The sequence below is a fragment of the Pristiophorus japonicus genome, chromosome 14 (assembly GCF_044704955.1).
Source record: "Pristiophorus japonicus isolate sPriJap1 chromosome 14, sPriJap1.hap1, whole genome shotgun sequence".
Classification (NCBI taxonomy): Eukaryota; Metazoa; Chordata; class Chondrichthyes; family Pristiophoridae; genus Pristiophorus; species Pristiophorus japonicus.
In genome coordinates, this window is record NC_091990.1 from 8,098,632 (window position 1) to 8,117,222 (window position 18,591).

Sequence of the window (18,591 nt, forward strand, 5' to 3'; positions counted from 1 at the left end):
CTTAGCTTAGTAAGGATATTTTATTATAAATATCTGGTATTGCACTGTTCAACGGACAACATATTTACTATATGCATTTAAAGACGAAAGATAAAATGAAAATTAGTATTTAAATATCTTAAAATTTTAAAGGTTCCTGTAGTGCAATTTTCAAATGTTAGCTTTATCGTGATTTGAACTAACTTGTCTTCTTCACAAGAATGACAAAAAGCTTAACTTAACCTTGCCACTTGAGGTTTAGCTGACAGATACATCAAGTATTCTGCGTGTATCATCCCTCATACAGGAACGTGTGAAAAAAATCAAAGTACTAAAACGTACAATGAGCAAGAAACAAAATACAGACACAAGTTAATGTCCCTAGCTGCCAGTGGATTGCTGACTCTATCTCTCTATCTCCCTCCCTCCCTCTCTCTCTCCCTCTACCTCTCCCCCTCTCTCTCTCTCCTTCCCTCCCTCTCTATCTCCCTCCCCCCTCTCTCTCCCTCTCTCTATCTCTCTCTCTCCCTCCCTCTCGCTCTCCATCTCTCTCTCCCCCTCCCTCCCTCCCTCCCTGTCTCGCTCTCCCTCTATGTAACAATGACAGGAACAATGTGGCGTTACCATAGCACTGGTTACAATCAACATCTCTTGATGCGCATGAGTTTCTGGAAGGCTCGTTTGAAGTCCTCGTTAAAAGCTGTATATATGACCGGATTGATGAGTGAATTTAAATACCCAAGCCACGTGAAGATGTCGAAGAGGACGGGGTGAAACCAGCACTCTTTGCAGATGCCCATCACCAAGGCCACCACAAAGAAAGGCAGCCAGCAGCAAATGAACGCCCCGAGAATGATCCCCAAGGTTTTGGTGGCCTTGCGCTCCCGGGCTGCACAGATTCTCTTCCGTTCTAGGACGTTGTCTGAGACTTTGACTTTGACATGGTTCAGGTAGACGGGGTGCTCGCCGGAGTGAGAGAGGATCTCCTGGCTGTGAAAGCCGACGGAACACAGAGAAGATCCGGTGGATCCACTGATCAGCTGGACAGTCGTGAAGCGCTTCCCAAAGGTTGAGGGTGGTTTCTGAATCCTTGATCTAGCAGCTAGGTAGATCCTGCCGTAGAGTATAATTAGCAGCAGACTGGGGAAGTAGAAGGCTCCAAAGGTGGAGTAGATAGTGTAGAATATCTGGTCAGTGTTGACTATGCACTCTTTGAGTTCATCAACAGCTTTAGATTGCCTCCAGAATAGCGGCGGTATGGAGATGCAGATTGAGATGACCCAGACCACAGTGATCATCAGGCCTGCTCTACCAGGTGTGCGGCGCTTTGTGTACTCCAAGGCATCGGTGATGGCCCAGTATCTGTCCAGAGCAATTACACACAAGTGCAAGATGGACGCAGTACAAAATGTGATGTCAGAAGACAGCCAGATGTCACACATGATCTGACCCAAAGTCCACGTCTTGATGACAGTATACATAATACTGATGGGCATCACCATAATAGCGACCAGGAGGTCAGTCACAGCCAGAGACCCAATCAGATAGTTGGCAGGTGTATGGAGCTTCCTCGTGAGGCAAATAGTGACCAGCACAAATGAATTGGAAAGGATGGTTGCCAAGGTGATGATACCCAGCACCACAGACAGTGAAATCTTCAGCCCCAGTTGACTGCTAATTTCATCCCAACTGATTAGCATCGCAGTGGAATTTTCTGGGGAATTAGTTATCATACTTTGGTGGGAATCTACTGCAGAATAGTTATTGTGGTCCATGGTCAATGAGATCTGTTGTGCAGATTGTATACTTTTCTAGCCAAGTGTCCGTGCAACACTGGCATTATTTTCTTGGCACAAATGAAAGAGCCACTGTTGTTATTCCTGCTGAGAGTCAGACCCATTGTTCTTCCATTTTCACATCCAACAGTTCAGACCTATTTCAGGAAAAAAAAGAAATCCAATTTATACTAGATAAAAACTTGAAATATTACAAACCTGATACACCTGAGTAGTAATGTTTCTAATTGAGATTACGGAGCTGGAGTTGCCCCTTTATATAGTGCAGTAAGCGCTTCTAGGGAGGGACGCTGTGATGTGTCAGCACGGCAGTGAGCCTCATACCTCCGATACCACCCCGCAATCGCCCCGCGGAGGCAATTTCACCCCCGATATGTCGTACCATTCAATTTACAGTTTGTATCGTTACAAGTTGACCTTAAGGGGTAGAAATTTACCTTGGCCCGAAACGGGTGCACATTTCATATTTTGCAGTTTTTCTCCGCCGTGTGGGTTGCGGAGATGCCGTCGGTATTCGGCACTTGGAAGTTTATTTTGCTCGGGATGGATGTAGTCGCAGCTGAGGGGCGGAAGTACACTGGCAGCGGTCGGCCGCCCCGATCGGTCATCGGCGCCATGCTGATGCGTCACAACATCTCTCCCCTCCAATTAAAGGGGAGGGCCGCTGCGAGCTCTGCATATTTTTAAGTTAGGTCCACTGGGCCACCAGGGAGAGTTTTGGCCAGGCCAGCAGCCTGGGGGTGCCAAGAGGGAGTGCCAGGCTGCCTGTTGGCGGCCCGGCCAAACTCGGGGCAATAATTGTCAGCCCGTACCTGGCAGTCGGACGACAATAAAAAAATAAGATGGCATCGCCGGCAGCGCCACCTGCCCTTTAAGGGCAGGCGTGCCACCGACCAACACGGACCGACACAGAGCGCACGGACACACAAAGGTGTTGGGGGCACCGACTGGCGGCGTTGCTCCCGTGGGCAATTCCAGAAAGCAGTCGCCGCCGGTCAGTAAGGGGTGGTGCATGCACACTGCAGCGGGAAAATGGGCGGAGCAGTCCCCTTACACTGCTCCGCCCCTGATGAAGGGCAATTTGCAAAATGGCGGTCCCTCCGTGGTGAGTCGGCGGCCATTCCGTGCCGCTTTCAGACGGTCGGAGGGAGGGGCACATTCGGCCTCTAACCGTACTGAAGTTAAAAGCAATTTGAATGTCTGAAAATGTATGAAATATATTAAGCCTGTGTGATAAAAGGACCTGGGGACATTAACAATGTTTAAATACAAAATATTTAATGTGACTACCAACGATCGAAAAGAAAAGGAAGAATGTGCATTTATATAGCGCCTTTCACGATCTTGGGACGTTGCAAAGTGCTTCATAGCCAATTAAATACTTTTTTAGAAGTGTAGGCAGTGTTGTAATATAGGAACCATGGCAGCTAATTTGCGCACAGCAAGCTCCCACAAACAGCAACGAGATAACGACCAGATAATCTGCTTTATAGTGATGTTGTTTGAGTGATAAATATTGTCCAGGACATCAGTAAGAACTAGAACCCTCAGTTTGACATCTAATTTGAAAGGTAGCTCCTTCGGCAGTGCAGTGCTCCCTCAGTCCTGCACTGGAGTGTTAGTTAGCCTGGATTTTCTTTTTATTTATTTGTTCCTGGGATGTGGATGTCGCTGGCAAGGCCAGCATTTATTGCCCATCCCTAACTGCCCTCAAGAAGGTGGTGGTGAGGCTCGCTGAGCCATTTCAGAGGGCAGTTAAGAGTCAACCACATTGCTGTGGGTCTGGAGTCACATGTAGGCCAGACAAGGACAACAATCCAGAAGTCTCATGGTCACGATTACAGATAATCGCTTTTTATTCCAGATTTATTTAATTAACTAAATTTAAATTCCCCAGCTGCCATGGTGGGATTCGAAATCATGTCTCTGGATCATTAGTCAAGGCCTCTGGATTACTAGTCCAGTAACACTGTGCTACCGTACCCCATTTTTGTGCTCACGTCTCTGGAGCGGGATTTGAACCCACAACCTTCTGACTCAAGGGTGAGAGTGCTGCTCACTGAGCCACTGGCTGACAAGCTACTGCTTCCTGCAATATCATTGTGAAGCATCATTTTCCCAACTGTGTTCTATTACCTCTCACGTGTCGCGTCTTCTTAGGGACCAATAGGTTCTGCTTCCACTGTTGCCGGCATTCTGCTGTTTACTTCAATTTCTCCCCTCGACACAAAAGTTGCTTCTTGTTTTAAACATGCTCGAAACCTGGAAGGCAAGCCAAGGAACAGCCGCGTGTGAACACCATCAGTTCATCAGTTTCATAGATTGACACAGCACAGGAGACGGCCCATTGTAAAAATGAGTCCCACTCTGCCCCCCGCTCTCTCCCTACACTCCTGCAAATCACCCCCCCCCCCCACCCTTTTCAGGTATCTATCCTGCGATCTTTTTTTGTACAAGAAAGAAGGACACCTTATGAGAGTAATTCTCAACACACATTGTTTAGCACAGCGGAGCAGGGTTATTGTGTTTAACCCTTTGAGAGAAACAGTGAGGATCTAACTGCATCCTTTTAAAGGCCCCCTTCCCTTCACGCAGCAAACAGCAAAGCGCACAATATCAGCGAACATGAGCAAGTATCGAGCTTGTAGAATTAGTGCCCATTGACCTGAAACAAAGCACCGTCTCCAATCCTGTTACTTCTTCAGTGTAAAATCCAATCATCTGCTGCGGTCCTCAAAGGGTTAATGCGAACAAGTCAATATCGGGAACCAAGGATTCTGTAATCCGGCTATTCACAGTTTAATCGGTGCGAGTATATCTGTGAGCTGTGTTATCCAATAGACAGCACACTGAATAACACATTCGCAGAAATGTCCAGCTCTCCCGTTGACAAAGGATCAGAGGCTGTGACTGCCCACAATACTGGAGCGGTAATCGCGAGGCCTGGACTAATAATCTAGAGAAGGTGCGTTCATAATCCCACCATAGAAGTTCGAGAATTTGAATACAGTTGAAAATCTGGAGACAAAAAGCTGGGCTCAACACTCGTGACCATGAAACTACCAAATTGTCCCCATCTGGTTCACTAATGTCCTTTAGAGAAGGAAATCTGCCGTCCTTACCCGGTCTGCCCGAAATGTGACTCCAGACCCACACTAATGTGCTGGAGCATTAATGGCTCCTCTGAAGTGGCCGAGATAAATGTTGGCCTTGCCAATAATGCTCACATCCCGAGAATGCATTCAAAAATTATAATGAAAAAGCACCGACCTGAAACCTTAACTCTGTGTCTCTCCACAGACCTGTCTGACCTGCTGAGTGTTTCCAACATTCTCTGTTTTTGTCTAAAAACAATTATAGTCTTTTTTAAAGTCTACCGTTTAAAGTGATTAGGAACACAATCTGGGTTTCCACAGCTGAAATGATGAGTCTATCAAGTGTGCAGAGTTTATCTCGCCTGACGACAGCAGCAGTAAACATGTCGAGGAATAGTTGAAGATTCACACAGCGAGACTGAGCTGAGAACTTCGCTCACTCAGACAGACAGACGCCCCTTCCCGTGCAGGATGGAGACAGATCCCCAAGTGATCGAGAGGTGGCGGGCACACAACAGGATCACAGGGGATCTCCAGCCCAGCACAGAAACCAGCACAATAATAATATCAAAGCAAAACACTGCGGATGCTGGAATCTGAAATAAAAACAGGGCATGCTGGAAACACTCAGCGGGTCGGGCAGCATCTGTAGAGAGAGAAACAGAGTTAATATTTCAGGTCTGGGACCCTTGCTCAGAACAGAGACTCGCAAACTGACTGAACCCTGGCATTTATTGTTAGGCTCGGGTGACCTGCCGTGCGCTTTAAGACCCTGTATTTGGACACTTTGACACGCCATGGACAACAAATTCAACAATAATTGTAAGTCCAGTTCATGGAAAACGACGCGCCGAATTTCTGTTAACAAAGGTGAGTTAGGAGCCAGCTGGGACTGGTTTCGTCAAAGAGGTGGGGTTTGACAAAGAGGCGAATTTAAAGCTGAATATAATGTTAAACCCGCACATTCTTCATAAGTGAAAGTGTCTGACTGGCCGAGGCTGCAGCATAGGGCGGGACACAGGGGCTGCCAGACCTGATGAAATACAGCCCAACTTAATATTGCACATTTACAAAGTTACAAGCTTGGAAAAATTTAAACCAAATAAAATATTCAAACAATTTGTTATTGGCTGGCGGTTTTAAAATCAGTGCGATTAGAAACAGTTACTACATATTATAAGCAGACAGTGTCAATATATCGGAACATTGTGGGAGCCCAGTGAACGATCCAGCAGCACTTTCTCCCTCTCACCTCTCTTCCCTCCTCCCGGGCTGACTCTGTCCTCTTCTCCTGGGCTGGGTCTGTCCTCCTCTCCCGGGCTGGGTCTGTCCTCTTCTCCCCCGGGCAGGCTCTGTCCTCCTCTCCCGGGCTGGGTCTGTCCTCTCCCGGGCTGGGTCTGTCCTCCTCTCCCGGGCTGGGTCTGTCCTCTTCTCCCCCGGGCTGGGTCTGTCCTCTTCTCCCCCGGGCAGGCTCTGTCCTCCTCTCCCGGGCTGGGTCTGTCCTCTCCCGGGCTGGGTCTGTCCTCCTCTCCCGGGCTGGGTCTGTCCTCCTCTCCCGGGCTGGGTCTGTCCTCTCCCGGGCTGGGTCTGTCCTCTCCCGGGCTGACTCTGTCCTCCTCTCCCGGGCTGGGTCTGTCCTCTCCCGGGCTGGGTCTGTCCTCTCCTGGGCTGGCTCTGTCCTCCTCTCCCGGGCTGGCTCTGTCTTCTCCCGGGCTGGGTCTGTCCTCTCCCGGGCTGACTCTGTCCTCCTCTCCCGGGCTGACTCTGTCCTCTCCCGGGCTGGGTCTGTCTTCCTCTCCCGGGATGGCTCTGTCCTCTCCCGGGCTGGCTCTGTCCTCTCCCGGGCTGGCTCTGTCCTCTCCCGGGCTGACTCTGTCCTCTCCCGGGCTGACTCTGTCCTCTCCCGGGCTGACTCTGTTCTCTCCCGGGCTGACTCTGTCCTCTCCCGGGCTGACTCTGTTCTCTCCCGGGCTGGGTCTGTCCTCTCCCGGGCTGGGTCTGTCCTCTCCCGGGCTGGGTCTGTCCTCTCCCGGGCTGGGTCTGTCCTCTCCCGGGCTGACTCTGTCCTCTCCCGGGCTGACTCTGTTCTCTCCCGGGCTGGGTCTGTCCTCTCCCGGGCTGGCTCTGTCCTCCTCTCCTCTCTCTCCCAGCTCACAAGTGCCCAATCCAAGCGGGAAGACTTTGCGGTTCGGCCGGCGGTGCTGGGCAGCGGGTGAAAGGTGTGTGTGTTTGGCAGCGGTTTGGGGATCAATGCACCGACAGTCCGGGCAGGGCTGGTGCCACTTGTTGGTGGCGCGGTTTCCCATTGACATCCTCCCCAGTGTTGCACGGCATTAGACCGAACCCGGCACCAGCACAGCCAAAGGCACGCCCGATGAAGCTCTCCCTCAGTGGGTTAACCCGCCAGGCGAAGGCCAGAAAAATATTTGCTGGTGTGGCATGGAGGGTCACCAGACAAGTCATCCCAAGCCCAGAGACACCCAGGGAGAGTGTGAGTGCACGGTGCTCTCAGCAGGCAGGTGCTCTGTCCATTGGAGACATTCAGCAACTCACACCATCACATTTGTCAACCAGGCGCAGCCCTGTAGCAGCAGATGCGCGCTCTCTCTGTTATATTGTAATTCGCTCCCAGCGTCGACCAGCATAAAGTGAGCGGTTTGCAGAGCGGGGAGCTCGCAACAAAGACTCTCTGTCCATTCTGCTCTCGGCACACACCTGGGGCAGGCAATGGACCCCACCTTCAACAGGGCATTAACTGAACTTCACATCCACTTACTGACTGTCACAGCGAGAGGCTATCACCGGGAGACACTGATCCAGCAAGGCAGGACATACAAAAATGTTCCGAGCTCGCAACCCAGGAGATGAGCTTCCACAGAACCTCCTGAAAACGCCCCACAAAGTCTTGCCGATTCTTTTGGCTGCCTTACTGGAGGGGGGGGGTAATTGTACAGGTTAATTTGTGTCACTGCTCCCGACATAAAATAACTCTGACCAGCTTCACCTAAAACAAACAAAGCATTATCTGGTCAGGAGAACCGATTGCGCCGCAGTAATTGTTGATCGGTTATTCTCAAATGGTCCGGTCAGCAAGTGCTGCGGGTGATAGAATGGACTGTTATGTGGACCACATGGACCTGTTCCATGGCTCTCCGCTGCCGGGACCTCGGGACCGGCCCCGAGTCACTGCTGGCACCGCACTGAGTGCAACATCGATCGCCTTCTCTGCATTAAAGCTCCATGTCTGCACAAGCCAAGTATCGCAAATACAATCCCGACTTACAGCAGCATACCTCGCCGTGCCATGTGCATTCTGAGCAACCTTTCATTTGATATTTCCGGCATTACAACAGGGAGCACACTTTCAAAACACTTCCCTGGCCGATGTGCGGCCGTGAAAGGCAGCTGTACAAAAACGCAAGTTTATCTTTAGATAGCTCACGTGACTGCTCACTTTCATTTTCACACTATCAGTTTTTTTCCCCCATTTTTAAATATAGTTGCTTTTCCTGCCGACCTTTGCCCGAGTAACTGTGACTGGGGAAGACTTGCTCTCAGTGCGCAGTCCGCCATCAAGCCCCGCCACAACCCGACCCCTGGCTCAGTGGCTCATCTCCCTGCTGTGTGTGGAATGGTCCCCATGCTTGGCTGAACACCACCTCTCTGTGCACCAAACTCCCTCCACGTGTATGAAGCGTTTTGGACGCTTTTGATCGATGTGAAATGGGCAGATAGAAGTGCGAGTAATTATTTATTTTTGCCTGTGTTGTATATCAATTATTTTAAGTCCTAAGTGAATAAGAAGGAAATGGCTTGCATTTATATAGCGCCTTTCACAACCGTAGAACGTCCCAAAGCGCTTTACAGCCAATGAAGTACTTTTGAAGTATTGTAATGTGGGAAAACTGCAGCCAATTTGCACACAGCAAGCCCCCACCAACAGCGATGTGATAATCTGTTTCAGTGATGTTGGTTGAGGGATAAATATTAGCTGGAACACCACGAAGAACTCCTGCTCTTCTTTGAAATAGTGCCATGGGATCTTTTACATCCACCTGAGGGGGAAGACAGGGCCTCGGTGTACCTCTGACAGTGCAGCACTCCCTCAGCACTGCACTGGAGTGTCAGCCTAGATTCTTGTGCTCAAGTCTCTGGAGTGGGACTTGGACCCACAACCTTCTGACTCAGAGACAGAGGTGCTGCCCACTGAGCGACCGCATGTGTTCAATATCTCACTTGTAAACATATTGACATTATTCTGTCCATTAACAGATTTTATCAAATTCATTTTGTAAATCACATGGCTCTGGTTGGGGTGGAGGGTAGAATGTTTCAGTATAAGGGGTGTCACAGTTGTGTGAGGTGGACTGGTTGGGCTGGGTGCACTTTGCCTTTCCGCCATTGTTCATGTGTAACCTTCAGGGCTGCTGACCGAGGGCCGTGAAGCTCTTTGTCGGCCGGTGTGGACGCGATGGGCCGAAATGGTCACCTTCTGTGCTGTAAATTTCTATGTTTATTCCATGTTTCTAAATGCTCAGCTACCTCTTCAGACTTGACTGTTCTCTCCCTTCACTCATTCCCCCCGCCCCCCCCCCCCCCAAATCCCATATTTAGTTTTTGACTCATTTTGCGTTGAACTTCTGAATCCCAGTTATTGGTGTAAATTAGTAACAGCAAGGGTTCCAACATCAATCCCTTGGAACCTCCACCCAATGCTTTCTTTACCCTCCCCATTTGCGCACAGCAAGCTCCCGTAAACAGCAATGTGATAATGACCAGATAATCTGTTTCAGTGATGTTGGTTGAGGGATAAATCTTGGTCCGCAGGTCTGTAGATAAATATTGACCCCAGGACATCGGGGAAAACTCCCCTGCTCTTCCTCGAATAGCGCTGTAGGATCTTTAAAAATAATCTGATCGGGCATAAGCTCTTGACCCACTCTTTCATGAATGGAGAAGAACTTGTCACTGAGTAGTTTAATGAATCGCTCTTATCTGATGCCGTCTTTAACAATAGTTACCCAGATTCTGACTCACACATTACTCCTGTTTGGTTAAGATGGCCCCAGCCTGAAACACCTCCCAATCAGCCAGAAGACAGGCGGGAAGAGGTAACCCATATCCCCTCCTCCTCCAGATGATGCACACGCAACCTGGAAATTGTGGAAGAAGCGTGGGTGCAAAATGTCAATCAAAACTCAAATTCGAGCTCTGGTATCGTATGTGCGAGTACAATGAGATAGAATTGTGGATATTATGTCACCCACAGGGATTATTTTTAGTAAGCAGATAGGTACTAAGATGTGCAAATGGATTGCTTGGGGACAGTATGGTATTTTCAGAGATGAGAAGACATTTTTTTAGCAGATATGAAGTTTCTTGGTATTTAAATATCTCTTGTGCAATACCATAAACAGAGTTAATATTAGATTAAAGTGCATGAAACTCATACAGTAATTCATAAATGCTGAACTTAGTAGATGACTTTGTGAAAGTCAGTGAACAATATTTAATTGCTGTTTGTTTAATATTCCTGTTTGAACTCCTGAAAGATGTGAGGCTCAGTTTCCTTTCATACTGTGTGGCTGTTTTGTGTGGTTCCATTTCCTTCAATCCCTTCACTTTAAAGTATAAAAATAATGGCCCAGATTTTCCTGTCAAAATAACAGTGAGGCTAATGGCATTAGCCGTAATTTATGCATCAATGGCACAGCAACTTCAGGCAAGGGGAAGATGCGTGGTTAAAAAATCCAAAAGTTGCAGTCCGCGATGTGCTGCTTTGCCGTCAGCTTCGCGAAGACAGCATCTCGCCATCTGCCTTGCCATGGACAGGCATTGAACCATCGAATCACAGAACCATGGATATTTACAGCACAGAGGAAGGACATTCAGCCCATTGTCTCCGCGCCGGCCAACAAAGAGTCATCCAGCCTCATCCCATTTTCCAGCTCCTGGTCCGTAGCTCTGTAGATTATGGCACTTTAAATACACATCCAAGTACCTTTTAAATGTGGTGAGGGTTTCTGCCTCTGCCACCCTTTCAGGCAGTGAGTGCTAGACACCCACCACCCTCTGGGTGAAGAAATTTCCCCTCAAATCCCCTCTAAACTCTCTACCAATTACTTTAATTCTATGTCCCCTGGTTGTTGACCTCTCTGGCTAAGAACATAAGAACATAAGAAATAGGAGCAGGAGTAGGCCATATGGCCCCTCGAGCCTGCTCTGCTATTTAATATGATCATGCTTGATCCGATCATGGACTCTGGTCCAGTTCTCTGCCCGTTCCCCATAACCCCTTATTCCCTTATTGGTTAAGAAACTGTCTATCTCTGTCTTAAATTTATTCAATAACTCAACTTCCACAGCGAATTCCACAGATTTACAACCCTCTGAAAGAAGAAATTCCTCCTTATCTCAGTTTTAAATGGGCGGCACCTTATTCTAAGATTATGCCCCCTAGTTCTAGTCTCCCCTATCAGTGGAATCATCCTCTCTGCATCCACCTTGTCAAGCCCTTGTCCTATCCACTCTGTCTTAGCCCCTCATAATTTTATACACCGCAATCAGGTTTCCCCTCAGCCTCCTCTGTTTCAAAGAAAACAACTCCAGCCTATCCAATCTTTCCCCATAGCTAAAATTCTCCAGTCCAGGCAACATCTTCATAAATCTTCTCTGTACCTACTCTAGTGCAAACACGTCTTTCCTGTAATGTGTTGACCAGAACTGCACGCAGTACTCTAGCTGTGGCCTAACTAGTGTTTTATACAGTTCTAGCATAACCTCCCTGCTCTTGTATTCTATGCCTCGACTAATAAAGGCAAGTATTCCATATGCCTTCTTAACCACCTGAGCTACCTGGCCTGCTACCTTCAGGGATTTGTGGACCTGCACTCCAAGGTCCCTCTGTTCCTCTACACTTCTCAGTGTTCAACCATTTAATGCGTTTTCCCTTGCCTTGTTAGACTTCCCCAAATGCATTACCTCACACTTCTCTGGATTGAATTCCACTGTTCTGCCCACCTGACCAGTTGACTGATATCTTCCTGCAGTCTACAGCTTTCTTCTTCATTATCAACCACAAGCTGATTTTAGTATGATGAATGTCACAAAATTTCTGTGTTTGCATGACGGATACAAACTAAACCCGCCACAGAAAGTTAACTCTTGTCCACTCCAGTCTCATTACTCTTTTAACAATGTGACGTGTTACTTACTGCCAGTCAACCTCTCTGGCACTGAAAATTAACCATTACAGGTTGTGGAGTCTCATTCCTTCAGCTTTTAATTCATTTAGGAGATTTTAAAAATGTCAAATTTTAAAGTAAAACATTGGGCTGGATTTTCTGTTTGTTGCTGCCTCTGCTTTCATCCCAGAGGGGCGGTAATGGTGGGAGAAAGCCTTCCAGCTCCCCGCCGGGACATTCGGTGCCGGGTTTGCGGGGGGCACGGAGCAGTACCGCCCGGGAGAGGTGAGTCGGGGTGCAATGCCCCTAGTTGTGACACCGACTCGATATCTGAAACTGGCCCTATCCGTAGCACCCTGCAGCGCCCCCTAGTGGGACCGCCTGGGAAAGCGGGCGCTCCGAGCTGTCGCGGCAGCAGTGAGGAAAGGAATGTCGACCTGAGGTAAGCGTGATTGTTTGTTATTTTTTTATTTTTGCGATTAATGTGGATGTGGCGTCAGTAAAGTATTGGGAATATTTTGGCGGGCTTTTGAAAAAAAACGTTTGCGGCTGGAGACGCAAACCATTTTCCCACGCAAAATTTACCGCTCAGCCTGGGTTAACGCTGCAACAAATGCGCGACCGAATTTCCCCCCTGTATTTTTTATTATTCCTTTCTGTCCCTTTTCTCTCTCTCTCTCTTTGTCTTAATCCAATCTTTCTTTACTGCTCTTTCCCTCTCTTTCTGTATCTGATGTGACACTGAACTCATCCCCTTTAATTCACCCTTCCAATTTCTATCCCAATAAGATGTTTAATGAATTTTCACGTTGACAAAGGAAACATCAGAACTCAAATCATGATCCTACCTCACGACCACACCATTATCCCACCTACTCTCTGCTTTTGGACTTGTCAAACCATCACGGCCCTACTCCTTGATTCGATAAGGTTTGCGCATCACACGCCTCAATGCTATTTTGACAGGAAAATCTGGGCCATTATTTTTATACTTCAAAGTGAAGGGATGCAGGGAAATGGTGCACGAATCAGTGACACAGAATAAAAGCAAACTAAAGCTGACATCACTCAGATTATTAGAATGATCAGAACAAAATGTATTTTTGCAGCTGTTGGTTACAATATGGAATTGGGCAGCACACTGTTCTTGAAGCAGAAATCTTTGCAAAGGGAGTTAGTGGCTTGAAAACATGGAATATTAAAGGGTTTGGAGTACAAGCAGGAGAAGGGATGAGTTCAGCGACTCGTGGAGATAAAACACGCGCACAGACCTGATGAGCAAGTGGTTTGTTTCTGTGATGAAACATACCGATATACCATCCAGCGGCATTTGCAGTGTCTAATACTTTGGTCTCTAATGTGGAGCAAATCACTTGGGACCTCATTGAGATTTATAAATTATTAAACTGTATGGATATGTTACTGTTTCAAAATATCACTTCAGGTTAAGTGAGCCTACCAGGGCTGAGGCATGAATTTAAATAGGTGCAAAGTGCATTTAAAACAGACACAGTAAAGAACTTAATCATTCAAAGGATGATAAATATTGGAAATAATCTGTCTGAGGGAGTAACAGAGACAAATAAAATGGGAATGCTAAGTGCAATTAGGTGTTCACTGGAAGAGTTAGTGTAGTGGAGAGAGGGGCTTAATAGCGATGGGAAGGGCAGTAATAGTGGCGGGAGGGGCTGTAATAGTGGGGGAGGGGTTTAATTATGGAGGGAGGGGCTTAATAGTGGAGGGAGGGGTTGTAATAGTTGGGGAGGAGCTTAATAATGGAGGGAGGGGCTGTAATAGTGGAAGAGGGGCTGTAATAGTGGGGGGAGGGGCTGTAATACTGGGGGAGGGGTTTAATAGTGGAGGAAGGGGTTATAATAACGGGGGAGGAATTTAATTGTGGAGGGAGGGGCTTAATAATGGAGGGAGGGGCTGTAATAGTGGAGGGAGGAGCTGTAATAGTGGGGGGAGGGGCTGTATTAGTGGGGGAGGGGTTTAATAGTGGAGGAAGGAGTTATAATAGTGGGGGAAGGAGTTTAATTGTGGAGGGGGGCTTAATAATGGAAGGAGGGGCTGTACTAGTGGGGGGAGGGGCTGTAATAGTGGGGGAGGGGTTTAATTGTGGAGGGAGGGGCTTAATAATGGAGGGAGGGGCTGTAATAGTGGGGGGAGGGGCTGTAATAGTGGAGGGAGGGGCTGTAATAGTGGGAGAGGGGTTTAATTGTGGAGGGAGGGGCTTAATAATGGAGGGAGAGGCTGTAATGGTGAGGGGAGGGGCTGTAATAGTGGAGGGAGGGGCTGTAATAATGGGAGGAGGGGCTGTAATAGTGGAGGGAGGGGTTATAATAGTGGGGGGAGGGGCTGTAATAATGGGGTGGGGGCTGTAATAGTGGGGGGAGGGGTTTAATAGTGGAGGAAGGGGTTATAATAGTGGGGGGAGGAGTTTAATTGTGGAGGGGGGCTTAATAATGGAGGGAGGGGCTTTAATAGTGGGGGGAGGGGCTGTAATAGTGGGGGAGGGGTTATTTGTGGAGGGAGGGGCTTAATAATGGAAGGAGGGACTGTAATTGTGGGGGGCGCTGTAATAGTGGGGGGAGGGGTTTAATAGTGAAGGGAGGGGTTTAATAGTGAAGGGAGGAGCTGTATATAGTGGGGGGCGGGATTTAATAGTAGAGGGCGGGGTGTAATAGTGGAGGGCCGGATTTAATAGTAGAGGGCGGGGTTCAATACTGAGAGGAGGGGCTTTATTGTGACACTGAGCTGCTACTCACCCTTGCCTATTACATTGCTCAGTGAGCATAACACAATGTGGTCTCAGTGATTAAACACTCTTTTTAACCCCAAAATAGTGACATTAAATAGTTTTATAATCTACCAATGAGAGTAAGGATTCAGAATGTATTTGTTCTGATTTAAGGCTGTGTTTATGCAATAATTTGAGACAGAATGTTTGCTGAGAATGGTAACTTCAGTATTGATTCCAGTCTAGCAGAACCCGATTTATACTCCAAGACTCCAATCAAACTCTTGGGACCAGGAGGGAGTTCTGTGTCTGCATTGCGATATGGAATCCAACCCCATCCAGGAAACTTAAATGATTTGAGAGGGTATGTGGGCGGGATTGAGAGGATATGCGGGTGTGTCAACACTGAAAGATACTTTGGTGCGGTGTCAGCCCCTGAGTCCTGAAGGTTGTGGGTTCAAGTCCCACTCCAGAGATCTGAGCTTGAAATCTAACATAAGAACATAAGAAATAGGAACAGGAATAGGCCATACAGCCCCTTGAGCCTGCTCTGCCATTTACTAGGATAATGGCTGATCCGATCATGGACTCAGCTCCACTTCCCTGCCCACTCCCCATAACCCCTTATTCCCTTATCGGTTAAGAAATTGTCTATCTCTGTCTTAAATTTATTTAATGTCCCAGCTTCCACAGCTCTCTGAGGCAGCGAATTCCACAGATTTACAACCCTCTGAGAGAAGAAATTCCCCCTCATCTCAGTTTTAAATGGGCGGCCCCTTATTCTAAGATTATGCCCCCCTAGTTCTAGTCTCCCCTATCAGTGGAAACATCCTCTCTGCATCCACCTTGTCAAGCCCCCTCATAATCATATGTTTCGATAAGATCACCACTCATTCTTCGGAATTCCAATGAGTAGAGGCCCAACCTACTCAACTTTTCCTCATAAGTCAACCCCCTCATCTCCGGAATCAACCTAGTGAACCTTCTCTGAACTGCCTCCAAAGCAAGTATATCCTTTCTTAAATATGGAAACCAAAACTGCACGCAGTATTCCAGGTGTGGTCTCACCAATACCTTGTATAGCTGTAGCAAGACTTCTCTGCTTTTATACTCCATCCCCTTTGCAATAAAGGCCAAGACTCCATTGGCCTTCCTGATCACTTGCTGTACCTGCATACTAACCTTTTGTGTTTCAAGCACCAGGACCCCCAGGTCCCGCTGTACTGCAACACTTTGTAATTTTTCTCCATTTAAATAATAACTTGCTCTTCGATTTTTTTTCTGCCAAAGTGCATGACCTCACACTTTCCAACATTATATTCCATCTGCCAAATTTTTGCCCACTCACTTAGCCTGTCTATGTCCTTTTGCAGGTTTTTTGTGTCCTCCTCACACATTGCTTTTCCTCCCATCTTTGTATCGTCAGCAAACTTGGCTACGTTACACTCAGTCCCTTCTTCCAAGTCATTAGTTCCATGCAGTCTTTTATGTCCAGCTGAGAGGACAGACATTAGTTTAACATCTCATTCGAAATACAGCACCTCCAACAGTGGAGTGTCACTGCAAATGTAACGCCCCTATTTAAAAAAGGAGGCTGTTTGTGGGATAAATTGGCTGCCACGTTTCCTACGTTACAACAGTGACTACACTTCACAGATACTTCATTGGCTGTAAAGTGCTTTGGGACATCCTGAGGTCGTGAAAGGCACTTTTTCCTTTTCTCCGTTGTCACCTTTGCATTGCTGAGAAGTGGAAATTTGTAGAGGCACTGAAGTGTTGGTATTACCGCACCCTAAACGGCTATGTACGAAGGTCAGCAAGTTCAGACAATTACCATGTAACAATCTGTAAGATGTATCAGTGGAAATCTTTCTGTCCAAAATCCATTTAACAACACTTCAGCTCATTATGCTATTTCCAATAGTGAAATAGTCTTTACAAGTTTCCAGCCAGGGTCTAATTCTAACTGAAGAACACAATTTCACAGCAGAAATGAGCATTCAGATGAATCTGAACTTTTAGTTCAAAACGCATGGGATGTCAGATTACTCAAGCTCGGGAAAAGAGGGAAGCTGTTCGGCTTTGGATGGATAAATTGGCATTGACCACGTGAGACACATAGAGAAAATATTCCAGCAGGGAAATTGATGCATCAATTTCATCCTCGGAAATGAGACAATTTGGATAGAAGTGATGGAGTTGTTACAGATTAAGATTGAGAAATAGTTAAGACAGCCATTTTACATTAAAAAAATTACTTATTTTCGTATGCTATATTCCATTTTGGATTATTTCTGTAGTTTAAAGTAAACCGAAAATTGAAAGACTACAAAAAGGCTGGAAATGTGTCAATGCCGAGGTTGTGTGGGGGCTGCCTCTGGGTCCACTCACACATTGTTTATATCGAGATCCGCTTTATCACCCCAACTCGACACCCAGTTCTCTTTTTAGGCTTTACTGACCCAAACATGCTCTCTGTGCAACTTTAGGACCATAATATTCAGTAGGCCTAGGGACATCTTGACAGGGACATAGAACATATAGAAACATAGAAAATAGGTGCAGGAGTAGGCCATTCGGCCCTTCGAGCCTGCACCACCATTCAATATGATCATGGCTGATCATGCAACTTCAGTACTCCATTCCTGCTTTCTCTCCATACCCCTTGATCCCTTTAGCCATAAGGGCCACATCTAACTCCCTTTTGAATATCTCTAACGAACTGGCCTCAACAACTTTCTGTGGTAGAAAATTCCACAGGTTCACAATTCTCTGAATGAAGAAGTTTCTCCTCATCTCGGTCCTAAATGGCTTGCCCCTTATCCTTAGACTGTGACCCCTAGTTCTGGACTTCCCCAATGTCGGGAACATTCTTCCTGCATCTAACCTGTCCAATTCTGTCAGAATTTTATATGTTTCTATGAGATCCCCTCTCATTTTTCTAAATTCCAGTGAATATAAGCCTAGTCGATCCAATCTTTCTTCATATGTCAGTCCTGCCATCCGGGACTGGTAGCGAAAGTGGGTAAAAGGATCTGGAATTCAGCTGCCTATGGAGTAGTGCAGCTGGACACAGTCTAGGTGGGGTAAAAATCGTAGCCATAAGTTGTGAGGTGATGAAGGGGGTTATGTGGCGGTTGAGCTGTGATATGTGTGTCTCCCGTGACCACATCTTATGTTGTGAGTACGTTCAGGTCATTTAATCTTCAATAAACTTTCAAGTGTTTGACTGTGGGTTGAATTCATCTGAAGCATACGGGGCGGGGCTCGTTGTCTATAATATTAAAACATTTACATTCCTAACAGAGCAAAATAAAAGAGCTGATTATTTGCCCGTCTCACTCGTTCACCTACTGAGGACAAAAGACGGAGGTGTCTAAAGCTAGGACAAGCACAAGACTTCCAACATGCAGGGCAGACGGACCATCACGTTATTGTACTGCGGCTCCATCCAAATCATCTGAATTCATCTGTATTTTGTATCTGCATCGGTGGCCGTGCCTTCAGCCGCCTAGGCTGCAAGCTCTGGAATCCCCCCACCCCTCCCCCGCCGCTAAAGATTTCCCCATCTATACCTCTCTCGCCTCCCTTAGGATGCTCCTTAAAACCTACCTCTTTGACCAAGCTTTTGGTCACCTGTCTGAATATCTCCTTATGTAGCTCGGTGCCAAGTTTAGTTTGATAATTGCTCCTGTGAAGCGCCTTGGGATGTTTTACTATGTTAAAGACGCTATGTAAAGACAATTTTTTGTTGTTGTTTAATTTAAATGAAGTCAAAACTCGATATTGTACCCACT

The 18,591-nt window shown here is 47.1% G+C and overlaps 1 protein-coding gene across 1 annotated transcript; it reads right to left on the reverse strand.

Annotated features, from left to right (window-relative positions):
- Nucleotides 1-620: 620 nt before the first annotated feature.
- htr1d (5-hydroxytryptamine (serotonin) receptor 1D, G protein-coupled) lies at nt 621-1,754 on the reverse strand. The gene has a single exon (XM_070898409.1). The coding sequence runs from the start codon at nt 1,752-1,754 to the stop codon at nt 621-623; it is 1,134 nt and encodes a 377-aa protein (XP_070754510.1).
- Nucleotides 1,755-18,591: the final 16,837 nt, after the last annotated feature.

Bases quoted from the DNA above. Each gene is read 5' to 3' on its own strand.
- htr1d (XM_070898409.1), bottom strand. From the start codon at position 1,754: ATGGACCACAATAACTATTCTGCAGTAGATTCCCACCAAAGTATGATA.